At 37.1% G+C, this 13201-nt stretch overlaps 2 protein-coding genes across 2 annotated transcripts; both read right to left on the bottom strand.

Annotated features, from left to right (window-relative positions):
- Positions 1–184: 184 nt before the first annotated feature.
- LOC141440995 (uncharacterized) lies at positions 185–5740 on the bottom strand. The gene is made up of 3 exons (XM_074105595.1): positions 3500–5740; positions 2045–3419; positions 185–760 (listed from the first exon to the last, which is right to left on the bottom strand). The coding sequence occupies exons 1-3, from the start codon at positions 3501–3503 to the stop codon at positions 397–399; spliced, it is 1743 nt and encodes a 580-aa protein (XP_073961696.1). The 5' UTR covers positions 3504–5740; the 3' UTR covers positions 185–396.
- Positions 5741–5839: 99 nt separating this feature from the next.
- LOC141440996 (non-structural maintenance of chromosomes element 3 homolog) lies at positions 5840–11793 on the bottom strand. Its single transcript, XM_074105596.1, is given in 6 exon segments — positions 5840–6862; positions 7958–8053; positions 8379–8491; positions 9714–9857; positions 9860–9884; positions 11405–11793. Coding segments are annotated over 6 exon segments (690 nt in total). The 5' UTR covers positions 11642–11793; the 3' UTR covers positions 5840–6787.
- Positions 11794–13201: the final 1408 nt, after the last annotated feature.

Genomic DNA, 13201 nt, shown 5'->3' on the forward strand with positions numbered 1-13201 from the left:
CGCCGTACGATCCAGATTTGTCATTTATAGTTTGTAAGTCAGGTGCCCCCAGAGCACTGCCCCGTCTAGCCCTCCGGTAGCCACGCCACTGGCTTTATACTATTGCAAGTTTCCTTGCACTATTCTTAAATTTCAGAATTCAGGTTGGTCAGTGAGAAGTATAAATAATCATAAGTACATGATATGAACCAGCAATCATTATATTTTAACACGTAAATAATAAAAATGTAATCATCAATTATGTTGAGGCAACTAAACTACTAATATTTGCTCCAATAACAAAAAACACATTTTTCACTTAAAATAAAAATTAAGCAGCCAGCCAGCCTTAAATCAAATTAAATCATTCACTGACAAAACTTAAACTGTCTTAAACACAATAAAAACAACCAGCACCTATTGGTTTGTCGAACAAGCATCTTCCAAGGCAATATTTTCAGAAGCGACATGCTGAAAATGCAATATGCAAGTACGAAACAATCTATACAGATCTATGTATTCTTGCGAGAAAGGAACATTATGAAGCATGGTGACAGCTCTACACAAGTTCTTGTACAGTTTAGGGAAGTTTGTGAAGTCAATCGGTTCTTGGTGGCAGATTTTGTTGTAGCAGTGTCTCTGAGCGGGGGTAAGCGTGCAGGTTCTGCGTTTCCATGCGCCAGAGCATATGACGCAGTTGCAGACTGTGGCATACAGGAAAAACATGTTCTGCTTTCCCAATTTGTTAGTGTCTGTTGTGATCTTGTCTAACCAGTGGCCTCTGTAATAGATAGTTTTATTATAATAAATGCGAAATACGGAATTACCCTACTTATAAATGCAAAACTAACTGTCTGTCTGTTACCACTTACTTCATGCTTAAACCGTTAAAGAGACACATTAAATGGCATAGGTCCCGCAGGATAAGGCAAGTAGGAACAATTTTTTAGTAGTGGAAAAAGTTTTCATACAGGCCGAGTAAAAATCAATCTTATGTCAATAACATAAAAACTGTCAAACTATAATAGTAGTATTTCATTCATATGCTGCTTCATATGCTATGCTGGCTGGTGCCGAGGCACCGACTTCAAACTAGTAGAAAATTATTTTCAAGGTTTTTGAAGTTGGTTCCATTTTTTGTTAATTTTTTTTTTCATAATTTTTAGTTATTTGTATGTAGCCAAAGTGCATCTCACAGCAATTCCATTAAGCTCAAACAGGCATAGTTATATTATTTTATAACAGAGTACCGGTACCTACGGTCTTCATCATCAGGTCCAGTTCACCAAATGATACTTTCTGAAAGTAAATACTTGACTTGGTGTTAAAAATGCCAAAATCGCTATAGGTGTGCTTTAAAAATTCGAGGGTTGCCCTCGATTTCTCTAGGATCCCATCGTCAGAACCTGACTTGATGCCAATGGGACCACCGCGGAAGTATGTCTTTTAGAACTCAAAAAGAATTTTGAAATTCGGCCCACAATTGGCAGAGTTATCGCTTAACAAACATACACCTGAATCGAGAACCTCCTTTTTTGAGTTGGTTGAAAAGGTTTAAATTACACTTAATCAAGGTAGCTTTATATAAATAGCCTTATTTGCTACTAAGTTATAGTTATTAGTCATTACCACCGATACTGCCGCCGTGCTCAAGCTAAAAGGCGGCTAAGTGACAAAATCAAGTTTTGAGATAGTCAAAAAACGCGGTAATTATTTTAAATCGATGCTAGTTGATTTTAACTAGCATCTATAATTTACCAATATAAACTTGCATCGATTAAAAAAAATACACCACATTTTTAACCCCATCTCCAAAATTTTATTTTGTCACTTAGCCACCTTTTAGCTTGAGGATGGGGATGACAACGAAGCATGCAATAATACCTGATACAACTCTATTTCAGGCCTGTAGGATGTGTGAGATAATTTTGCATGCTCTGCTGTGGCAGATATTAATGACTGTATGTAACAATTGTACATAATAGGCAGAGAATAATCAAAGTAAAAATGTGCAGCTGTTGGCAGACAGTCATATTTTTGAGAATAAAATAGCAGAATAACTTACGTATAGGCAATGGTGAGCTCAGTTCCTCGTGAGATGGGCTCTAGTGCCACCAAGGCTACTTTATCATTCAGGCCCACTGTCATAACATTTGGCATGCAGCTGTTCTTGAGTTTACCAGTGAATGAGAAGAACCCAAAATTGTGCAACTTGTGAAACTCAACTTGCGGAGCATCATTGATTGATACAGCATTGACTATTAAAGTGGGATGACCATACAGGTACAAATACATGATGATTCTTCCAAAACATTTAATTGCTTCATCTCGGTTATTTAAGTCTGGGAAAAATCCTTTTTCCAATCCTAAATAGTGGATAACAGCTGCTATCTTAAAACTCACATTGTACATTGCTCCATATATGAAATGCCTCTCTTCCTTCAATTGCAACAGAGAAGAAGAGAAAAGATGACTAAAGATAAGACTTATAGAACTTTTCTTCATTCTTTCCACTCCAAACAATTTGGCGAAGTCAATAACATTCTCCCATGAACTTTTAAGCTTTATCTTGATGGCAGCTTTGATAGCCAAACGTAAAGTTTCATTACAATCAATGTAATGCAAGAGATCCATTATTTTACATTCTATGCTGTGGTATTGGTCCATGCTATCTCGCATGCAATATTCATTGCAAAACATAACATGGCAACAACCCTCGCAGGCCACTAGATTGTAGTCCAGCCGATGACAATAATAACAAGCCACCATTAAATTTCCAGGGTCCAAGTGGCTCACAAAAGCCGGTTCAATAGCTAGAACAGTACCAACCTTTATATGATTTGCAGCTACTATTTTGGGAATATCATTTTCCATAAAAACACCAACATTCTTAGTGGCACAGGTGATCAGTGGGTTTGGCATTTCTTTTAGTGTGCAAAAAGTATAACCCGATTTAGGTAGTGTCTTCCAGTAAGAGTCCTCTGACCGCATGGCGTTGGAGGCTTCTTTATGTCTCTGTTCTAGCTTTGCTAAAATCTCAGGAGGACAACCCATGTCAAAAACAATGTCGATATCCCCCACAGATGCTCCGAAAGCTTTGACGGTCATAAATAGTGCCGATCTGTTGCTAAAAGCTAGCTTCATTACCTTAGAGTCCACCGGCGCATACTGAAGAGCCTTATTGTATAGAATTAGCGCTTCCTGATATTTTTTATTCGTGTAGGCCTCATTACCTTGTTTCCGAAAATCTGTGGAAATTGCTTCGGATTTTTTTTCGATTTTTATTAGAGGCACGGATCCAGTCTTGTTTAGGACATTTAACGCTGTAACGACAATATCGGATAAATCATTGCTGCCCAGAGCTTTGTAAATATCGTCGAAACAGCCAAATTTATTTAACAGGTCTTCGTTAAAACCGGGGCTTTGCCACATTGTGGTACCTAAAAATAAAAATAAATTGTTGTTATTGGTGGAAAAGAATTGTCTGTTTCCGCAAAGAAAATTTACGTGTTTTACTTACCCATTGTTGAAGTTATACGGATAGAACTACACTAATTTAGTATTCTCATCAATTTATTGTTAATAATTCTGAACCCACATTATGTCCCAACCCCATTCATTCAAGTCAAAATTTAACGAACGTAGACAAAGAAAAAAACTGTGTTGCTGCAACAAATATCAAATCAAAACAATCAGCCAAAATGCGAAAACCAATAAACCAAATATTATAGAACCACTTTTAGGCCTGTTACCCTATGAAATTTTTGTTTAGTCATGTAAATACTTGTAACAATAGATGTTTTAGATTTTAAGAAATTTAGTTACAATCCACTCGCCTGGTATTTTGTTTGGATAAAGAAGTTAACGCGATAATGCCGCCAAAAGCAGCAGCAGGGCTACTACGAAATTCGAAGTTGTATCGTACCGTCCTCGCTCTCGTCTTAAATAGTATTAGCGTCAACGGGATGGATGGCGAGGTGCGAAGTTCGAATTTTGCACTTCGTGGCATAGGGCCAGATTCTGTAGGGCTACTACAAAATTCGAAGTTCGTATCGTACCGTCCCTCTCACTCTCGTATGAAATAATATTAACGTCGACGGTAGTTTTCGAACTTCGATTTTCGTAGTAGCCCTACTGGGGGCAATAGGCAGCGACGATCTGGGGGAAAGTTGAGTTAGCAAATCTAATGAATCCTGCTTGCTTTACAATCCTGATTTTGTTTGGTTCAGTCCGCCTGTTGTCTTATTAGCCTGTTCGTGCATAGATCGTTCTTACGTCACAGAATAAATAGTACTAACTAACATACAGAAAGGACTCTCGAACAAGTCAAGTTTAGGTATAAATCGTTGCCAACTCTTACGACTTGCACGCGAAATTGAAACTTATCATGTTACACGAGCGTTCATATTCCGTTGGGTACCGTTGACGCGAAACCGGTTTGGCGCCAAGAGGACAGGGTTCCCACTCGCTAATGAATAAAGGTAACAGTGGGTTAATATAATATGAATTCAATAAACTACCTTTTATAAATAAGTAAATTTACTTTAACATACTTGACAACAAATCATGACAGTGATAACCTACTTATCTACCTACTACAGATTTCCGTATTGGCGAAACCATGCCTTAATATTATTTCTGACCAACCAATTAAAGAATTGTATCATTAGATAACTACAAACTTACGAAACTATTACTAGGCAGGGACTTAGGAAATTAGAGAGGTAAAGAGAACGACCGGCCGCCGCTTGCCGTTGCATGCTGTTGTAACAGAATGTTTATGTATGGGGCGTTTTGTAGAGTATCTGTGGGTGGAGACGGCACGGATGATTCAATACACTATACACAACAATATAAAATACGGATTAATCGTTTCGAAGTCATTGTTGCAAAATAAAATAAGTAGGTACCTAAACAAATCACGCGCGACGCGTCCAGCGTGCGAGCCGAGCGGCAACCCGCGGCCGTGCGCCTCTTGATTAGGCGCGCCGGCCGAACGTACCTAAACTGCTACCTCTGCTTGCGTTTAGGTATACATAATCTCATAGTGGATTTCCTACGGCTGAGGCGATGATGATGACATAATATCCATGGCCCGGGGGGGGGGGGAAGTTGATATGGAGAATGAGAAAAGTATGAATTGTAGGTATTTATTGGAATGAGGGTTTTCACGGAGGCGAAATATCGCTAGATGGCGTTAGTATCGTGAGCTCCGTTTGAGCCAATCGCAAGCAAACTTCAAACGGACCTCACGATACTAACGCCATCTAGCGATATTTCTTATCTGTGAAAACCCTCATTGGTGAATTCATTCTAGTTTCGGTTCCGACGTACAGGAATGATCAATCAAGCAAGTCAAGTCAAAGACTTAGGCTGGAAACAGTGCTGACGGTCGGTCAGCGTAGCTATATCTATGCGAGTCTATGAATGCGCTCACAGCTACGCTGACGGTACGCGCATGATTTGGTGCGCGCGTACGGTCGGTCGAGCCGTCGGTCCGGCTCGTCGGTCGCGCGGCGTCGGTCGACCGTCGAGCTATGAGATTGTATGGATGCGTTCAGTGCTTCGCTGGCGGAGCGACCGACCTGTGAACTGTACACACGCGTCGCAGTTCGCCGTCAGCGTAGCACTGAATGAATTTTCGCAACCGACGGTCAGCGCTGATGGTCAGGACGTACCGTAAGTCGAGCACTGTTTCCAGCCTTACGACTGGTTTGGTTGCTTTACATTTGGCAACTTTTTTAAGAATCTAGGGGGGGAGGGCAGCTGCCCCTCCCTGCTCCCTCCTGGCGACGCCCATGATGAATATCTAGTCATTTACAGGTTAATGGATAAAACATAAAACGAGAACAAAAAACCCTTTTTACGTTTGTAACTTTAATTAGTATGTGTAACAAAATGATCACAGATTATAATTACATCCGAAATAAGTATTGTTAATAAAACTACTAAAATTACGAATGTTATGTATCACAACAATAGGACAATAGGGAATATTACTGCAATGTTCTGCCGTCAAAATCAGAATGCAGCACTAGCTCAAACCGTAAAAAGTTTTTTTTAATGTCTTTTAAATGTTTGTAGGATGCCACAATATCACATTATTTTAATTATTTACTATCGTTGTGAATAAAATAGTAGTTTGTACAACGAGAGCATTAAACGAGCCATTTTACCCGAGGCGTTCATATCTCCCGAACCGGTACGGCGATGAGAGGGTGAATAGACACGTCGAGGGGAAAATGGGTTTAATGCTCGAGTTTGCACTCTGCTTTTCACTTCGATTGAGAGTAAATTAAATAGGAACAGTGGAAACAATTGTCACTTACTAGGTAGCTTTTATTTTTCATGCACTGTTATATAATTATATTTTTTTAGTTTTATTGATTTATTTTGATTGATGTTTAGGTTTACATAAAATAAAAAATATATAGAAACTATTGTTTGTGGCTGTTGACACCTCAATATCTTGGTCTTAGACGAAGATTTTACTTTATGCACTGGAAAATAAAAAGTAATTTTATGTCGCCCAGATCCAGCATAAATACAAACTTTACGAGCATGAGAAGTGATAATGTTATTTTGTTACCCCCTGCGCAGAGCTTTGCGTAATATTCCCTCTTATCTGAACTATTCCAGATTATTGGTATCATCCATAAAATATAATTAACCTCGGACCATACTCATACCTCACATCAGTCATCCCACATGCAATCAATTATGCGATACACACTTGATATGAAAGGGATGGATGATGATGATGCTCCACAAACTACTTAGTATAATTTAAATGTACTTTATACTGCGGTTAGCTTCTTTGTTGCGCCTCTTCATTGGCCTGCTTGAACTGTTCCGACCAGTAGTCAGGCGTTTTTTCAAAAGCCTGAAACAGCAAAAAAATTAAGCTTAGCCTTAACATACCAAGCCAGATTTTACGAAGACGCTTAGATTTTTTTTATCACACTTGCTTGTAAGCCATGTCGTAACATGCAGGATAATCTTGCAACCCTTTAAATAAAACCCAACGACCTTTTTTTGCGTATTACCCCTATGGGCGTAATGAGTTTGATGCATATATTTACTGGACGTGCAGTTCAGACACTGCTGCATAGTCAAAATACCATGCACAGGATTTATCACGCTAACACACATGACTAATATTTACCTCGACGTTTCGGCAACATTACAGTTTGGTCATTTTTATTTTTCCCTCCATCAAAAATGACCAAGTGCGGGTAGTTCGAAGGACTAGCGCTGCTAGGCAGACTTGACACCCCACACTTCAGTCTACTCGTGACCACGGCCACTGTAATGTTGCCGAAACGTCGAGGTAAATATTACTCGTGTGTTAGCGTGATATGTTTTTATTTTGTGTATGGTTTTTGACTATGAGTAAAATCACGAAAGTTTAAAACTCTGCTGCATGTCACCTTCTCGTTCGTAATTACTTATTTAATTAAACAACGCATTGATTTTAATATTGCCGTCCCACCTTCCATCTACAACCAACAGGGCCGGTGCCGCTGCAGACTGCGGTATGCCTGAAACGGCTCAAATATGTAGGCATCAGTAGTTGGCATTTTTGAGCCGTTTGGGGTAGAAACCATGGGTCCTTGGGATCGGAGTACTTCGAATATTTTTAAATTATTTTCGTCCAAATTAATTACGGCTTCGGGTGACCAGAGGGCTGGCTTTTTCTTAGCACAAAGATTAAGCATTGCCATACAACGTGGTAATGCTGCTAGCCTTCTGGGCACCTTACCACCAGGCAGTGATTTTGGGCAACTTTTTTATTTATAAGTTTAGCTTGTATGTAGTTTTAGTTACCTTTATTATTTTTATTTCAATTTGTACTGTGCTATGTTTTATTAATAAATATACGTTTGCGCATAAAAAAAAAATAATAATACGGTTTCCATTTGCGACATCAACATGACATGGCATAGCATGTATTGCTGGATTCAATGCCACCACTAACCTCAGCCATTTTGTTCAGTACGAAAAGCTTGGGAACTTCTTCAGTGGCTCTTCTGCCCCATTCGAACACATTCTTCGTAAATTCTCCTTCCCCAACCTGAAACAGTCATATAAATCTGAAGCCTTATTGTATAACGCACTTGGAATCTCAATCGTTTTCACCACTTCTTTCTGTCACATGGTATAAGACGAGGGTAGAAAGAGATAGCGAATGCGCATCGTGAACGTCAGCGCGTTAAACAATACTGCCTCTGGTAGAACACTATGGCTCTGTGCACGATATCAGCGCCACCTATCGTCCGCAACTTTGCTGGCTCTGAGGCTCGACGTTTTGAAATTTTATCGCAACATTGTGACAAAAATCAAACCAAACAGGAGAGATGAAAAAGTAATTGTTTAATAAATAGTTCAAGTTAAAGTACCTTGTTCACTGTCAAGTATAACTGTCTTGTGAATGTGGCGACGAAATTCTTCTTCCCGGCGAAATCATTTGCATCCAACAGTCCAGCTTCTGACAGAAAACTCCACATGTCATCTGGAATTTTCACAAAATATAAAAAAGCTTTTTTTTGACAGTAAAGAAAAAAATCATGATAAATAGAAAACATTTTATATCTGAGTTTAAAATAGTACATTAATGCAGAGGCTATGAAGTAAGGGATTGACGGACGAGTTCGGGGTAGATGAAACGAGTCCAGTAATCCCTGTTCTGGCCGAGGTTTGTATTTATAGTGCTTTTCTTAAACAATGTGAGGAAATATTTCTTTCATCCATTCATCCATCCATCCATCCATCCATCCATCCATCCACCGCACCGCATCGCACCGCACCGCACCGCACCAAGTCTCACTGTAGTCTCACACAAGCCTAGAGCTTCTTAAGATCCATTGCCTAGCTAGAGTATCACAATGGTTATCAACCACCTGTCTTTTTGGTTTAGTTTCTAGCCCCTGTTGAAAAGAGAGGTGTTATAAGTTTGACACCAATGTCTATCTGTTTATGACATTCTATACTCTGTTTAATTAACCAAGATACTAAAGTGACAGTATGAAATGTCAAATGTAAAAATAATGTGACCAAAGAGCATATAACCACTATGTTTTAAATGTGACCAGCATAGTACAAATATATGATTTCGGTTTTCAGCATAATTGCAAATACTTAATTGATAAGACATAATATTTTATGGAAACAAAAATAAAATTAAAGCATTCAATGTTCTACTTTCCTCAAGCATTGAGCTTTGAGGCAGGTCTCAACATCGACATTTACAAAAAGTCGACATTCCCCTAAATAGTGGCATTTTCATTAGACCCATTTTATTTTTTTTAGAATGTCCTAAGTACTCTGTAATTACCGGTTGTGGCACATCACTTTTTATGAGATGTAAAAAACAGGTAACACATGAAGACATGAAACGAAACATCATTTTAGTATCTAGGTTTAAGAAACATAGTATAGCTCTTAAACAGATTTCAATACAGTTTTTTTATTATTAAGTATTAAATTATCAGGAAGCAATTGGTAGGTGCCTGTATTTAGCTGTTCAAGTTCAGTTAAGTATTCTTTTTAATATTATTTTTTTATTTGAAAGTGAGTTTCCTTGTGATTTTTAACTATTAGTTAAATCTAAAATAATAATATGATTGAAAATTGGTTATGCGGTTTTTGAGAATTGAACTTTAAAATGACTGTCTGAGGTTTTTAAGCTTTTTTAAGTTGGTTAGGTTAGGTTATTTATTATATTAATTATTTACCTTCCTTAACATTTCCTCCAGACATAAATATGTGTGTCAAAGCTGCCATGAGCATGATCCGCTGATGGGAGTCCGAGATGCTTGAAGGAAGAGATTCACATTCTTCTTTTAGCACCACTATGTATTGTGACATGGCCTTTCTGCTATGGGGACTAATTTGTACCCATACACCTGTAATTTTTTTTTGTCATATGTTGAGTTTGAAATGCATAATCTATAGGTAATGTTTAAAAATGGGTCTTGTTAAAAAAAATAACTATAAATGGCTTCTGCCCAATGGGATTAGAGGTTGTGACGTACTTTATGGATGGGCCCCTAATAAAACAGTGTGTTTGGTAACCCGTTCAATGTTTAATTTTATCAAACTTTTGTCAAACCAAAAAAATATATTATTTATATTTATTTTATTACGTTAGTCCGCACCAAAGTTGGTTTACAACTGTTAAAACCAGAATGTAGCAAAGAATGGTTTGGAGAGGTTTTTATGCAAATAAATGATTTATGATTTATTTATGGATTCTACAATAGCATAATGAGGAATTCAAGTGTTAACCCCATGATGAAAATAATTTTGCTCCCAAGTGACTCATACAACTTTTTACACCGAGTATGACGAAAATTTAAATAAAACAATTCTAAATATAATTAAATAGCAACCAGCATAGAAAAAATTATTAACTTCAAAAAATTGCATTTGCAAAAACAATTGGAAAAGCCTAGAACAGAAAAGTTGTACTTTGATCTCTCTCGTCAGGGAGGAAGTTACTTTTCTGAATGAAAAGTGTGAAATAGTAATTGTTCAACAAGGGAGGAAAAGAACCAATATCACACGAGATAATATTAATATTTCAAGTGTGATATTGGTGTTTTTTCGAAGTTAAACACTACTTTTAATTTCGACTACAAGGAAAGTAAAAAATATATTATGTGTATGAAAAAAATATTGAATAAAAAAAAGTAAAATGAATAGAAAAAAAAATAACAATTCATAAAAGACAATGTCACATTTTTTTTAAGGTCAAAGGTCATTTAATTTTTTTTTATTGATAAGTAATAATTTATTTAACAAAATTTAAAATGTTCAATATAATGATCAGAGACAAAAGGTAGATAAAATAGGAATTTTAGTCAATTTATTTGTAAAGTTATAGTACCTAAGTTATCCTATTGAACCAAGGAGTTAAACTACAGAGATAGGCTGTATATACTGTCCACATACCATTGTCATTTACCTACTGATTGTTTTTTTTTTCTTAAGAATCTTTAACTTTTTTGTTGTATATGTCTGCATACCTTTAAGAAATAACCTAATGAAAATAATTTAATAATAATTTGACTAGCATTATCAAATTTTTAATATAACTAATTAAGAAAAAAACTCAATAATTATACCAGGTATATACCATATAGGCTGAATACATATAATAATATGTGTTCCATTAACATCCAATGTCTTTTTATTTTTTAATTCATATTTACCCTTGGGAAGAAAATTAGTTCTATCCTTCCTGTTGTTAGATACGATTTGCCTCACTTTCCGAGTAAGAGAGATGAAAAATATTTTTCCGCCCTGAGCAGCTGATGCCCCCATGCTACCCCACACACATAATCGGTCCACCAAGGAGTGTTCAAAGCTTCAATAATAAAACATACCTAATCTGTAGTCAATTATTAACGGTGGCTTTGCAAACCTTCTCAAGTAATTTATCCGTTCGAAGTATCACTCTGGAAACAACGCCTGACGGAGTCTGACATACAGTTGCCAAGTGTTTTGCAATATCGGCACGTTTGATGGGTAGCTTGCTTGCTTCCCTGCATAAGATATATCGAGTGCATTCATTGACAGCCTCTTCTAAACTAGAATCGTCTTCTTCTTCTTCAATAGGAGCAGCAGGAGCCCCCGCTCTTGTGGATCGTCTTTGACTCATGGTTTGTTGCTTAAGGGGTGGAATGAAACTCAATAAACCAAATACTAATCTATGTACAAAACTTTGTCCAATAAAGTGTAAGATACAACGCAAAACACAACACAACGCTAAATAACGAATAATTATAAGCAAGCAAATCAATACAATACAGCGCGCGGCTGTCATTCATTTGTCATGTCAAATCAGTCAAAACTGTCAAAAGCCCACTCATCCCGTCATCCGACCACCTCCGCCCAACCAAGCCTCCGACGGAATCGAGCCGTTCGGAGCACCCAAAGGAGCGGACCATAAACCTCATAGGCTCATATTACTTTTACGCTAGTAATATTATGGAGCGGAGGGATCTGTTGCTTTCTATAGATTTTCTAAGGTTGCGTGCAATCGGCTTTTCCGCGCCACAGAAATCTATTCATCAAAGCAACAAATCCGTCCGCTCCGATCCGATCAATGCAGTATCTCTTTCTTATTAGTCTGTAAGTGAATGCAGTAGACGCGGGCACGGAGCTTAAGGCCACGTTTTCACCAGAGATAGGCTAGGATAGGATGGATGGGTTGGGTTATTATTTCGAGAGGTTCAATTGTGTTCAGACTCAAATTTTCAGTTATAAAATTAGAAATATATCGTTTATTGTTTTAAGTTGCTTAAGGTATTATCACTGAAACTTGTGGTAAATACATTTTATTCTATTTTATCTTTTTTTCCACAATAACTTAAATTTTCTGCACAAAAGTCAGTTACGTGGTCAGGTTCGGATTATCCCTGACTACTTTGTAGTATTGTAAAAAATACAGGTATAGAAAAACTTGCTGTTTAAACATGGATTGAATGTTCATAATATGATATACCATTCATGCAAACATAAAAAAATTAGGACATTGATAAGACTATTTTTTTCTACATTTCCCGTTGTTCCAAAATACACCGTCATTTTCGTAGCCACACTTATTAGTAATATTTTAAAACAAAAAAGAGGTCAAACCTCCTGTAAATCCTTTTTTAACTATAAGCAACTTTAAAAAATAAGACTGCGTAAATATGACGTATAATGTTTATCGCAAGCCATAATTATTTATCTATAATTAATGTAATAAAGGTTCAAGTTAGATTTGCGTCAAAGATCGAGCGTCATTTTCGTTACGGTTGCGACTTGGTGAGTATTGGGTAATAAATATAATGTTTTACTGGTGCTGTGTCATTGCAGTTAAGTTATTCAATATTGATTCATTTGCTTCAAACTATAGATATTTACTGCGAGCCGCGAAGTAAGAACTTTTCAATTTCGTGGTCATCATTTTCGTGTCTCTATGGGCCACGAAACTGATTAAAGACCACGAAAAGATGATTTTCCCTACAAGTAGAAAAAATACAGAACACTTTTTATAGAATTTTCTGCTTTTTACAGTGTAACCGTTATGCCGTTATTGATTTAATTGATTTAAATGAAGAATGGTTGACCGTCAACAACATTTGCTCCAGGTGTGGTTATAGGAATTATGACCAGTGCGACGCCAATTTTGTTAACTGGCGAGAGGTTCAAGAATTATTTTGCCCTGAATGTA

The sequence above is a fragment of the Choristoneura fumiferana genome, chromosome 23, assembly GCF_025370935.1.
Source record: "Choristoneura fumiferana chromosome 23, NRCan_CFum_1, whole genome shotgun sequence".
Taxonomy (NCBI): Eukaryota; Metazoa; Arthropoda; class Insecta; order Lepidoptera; family Tortricidae; genus Choristoneura; species Choristoneura fumiferana.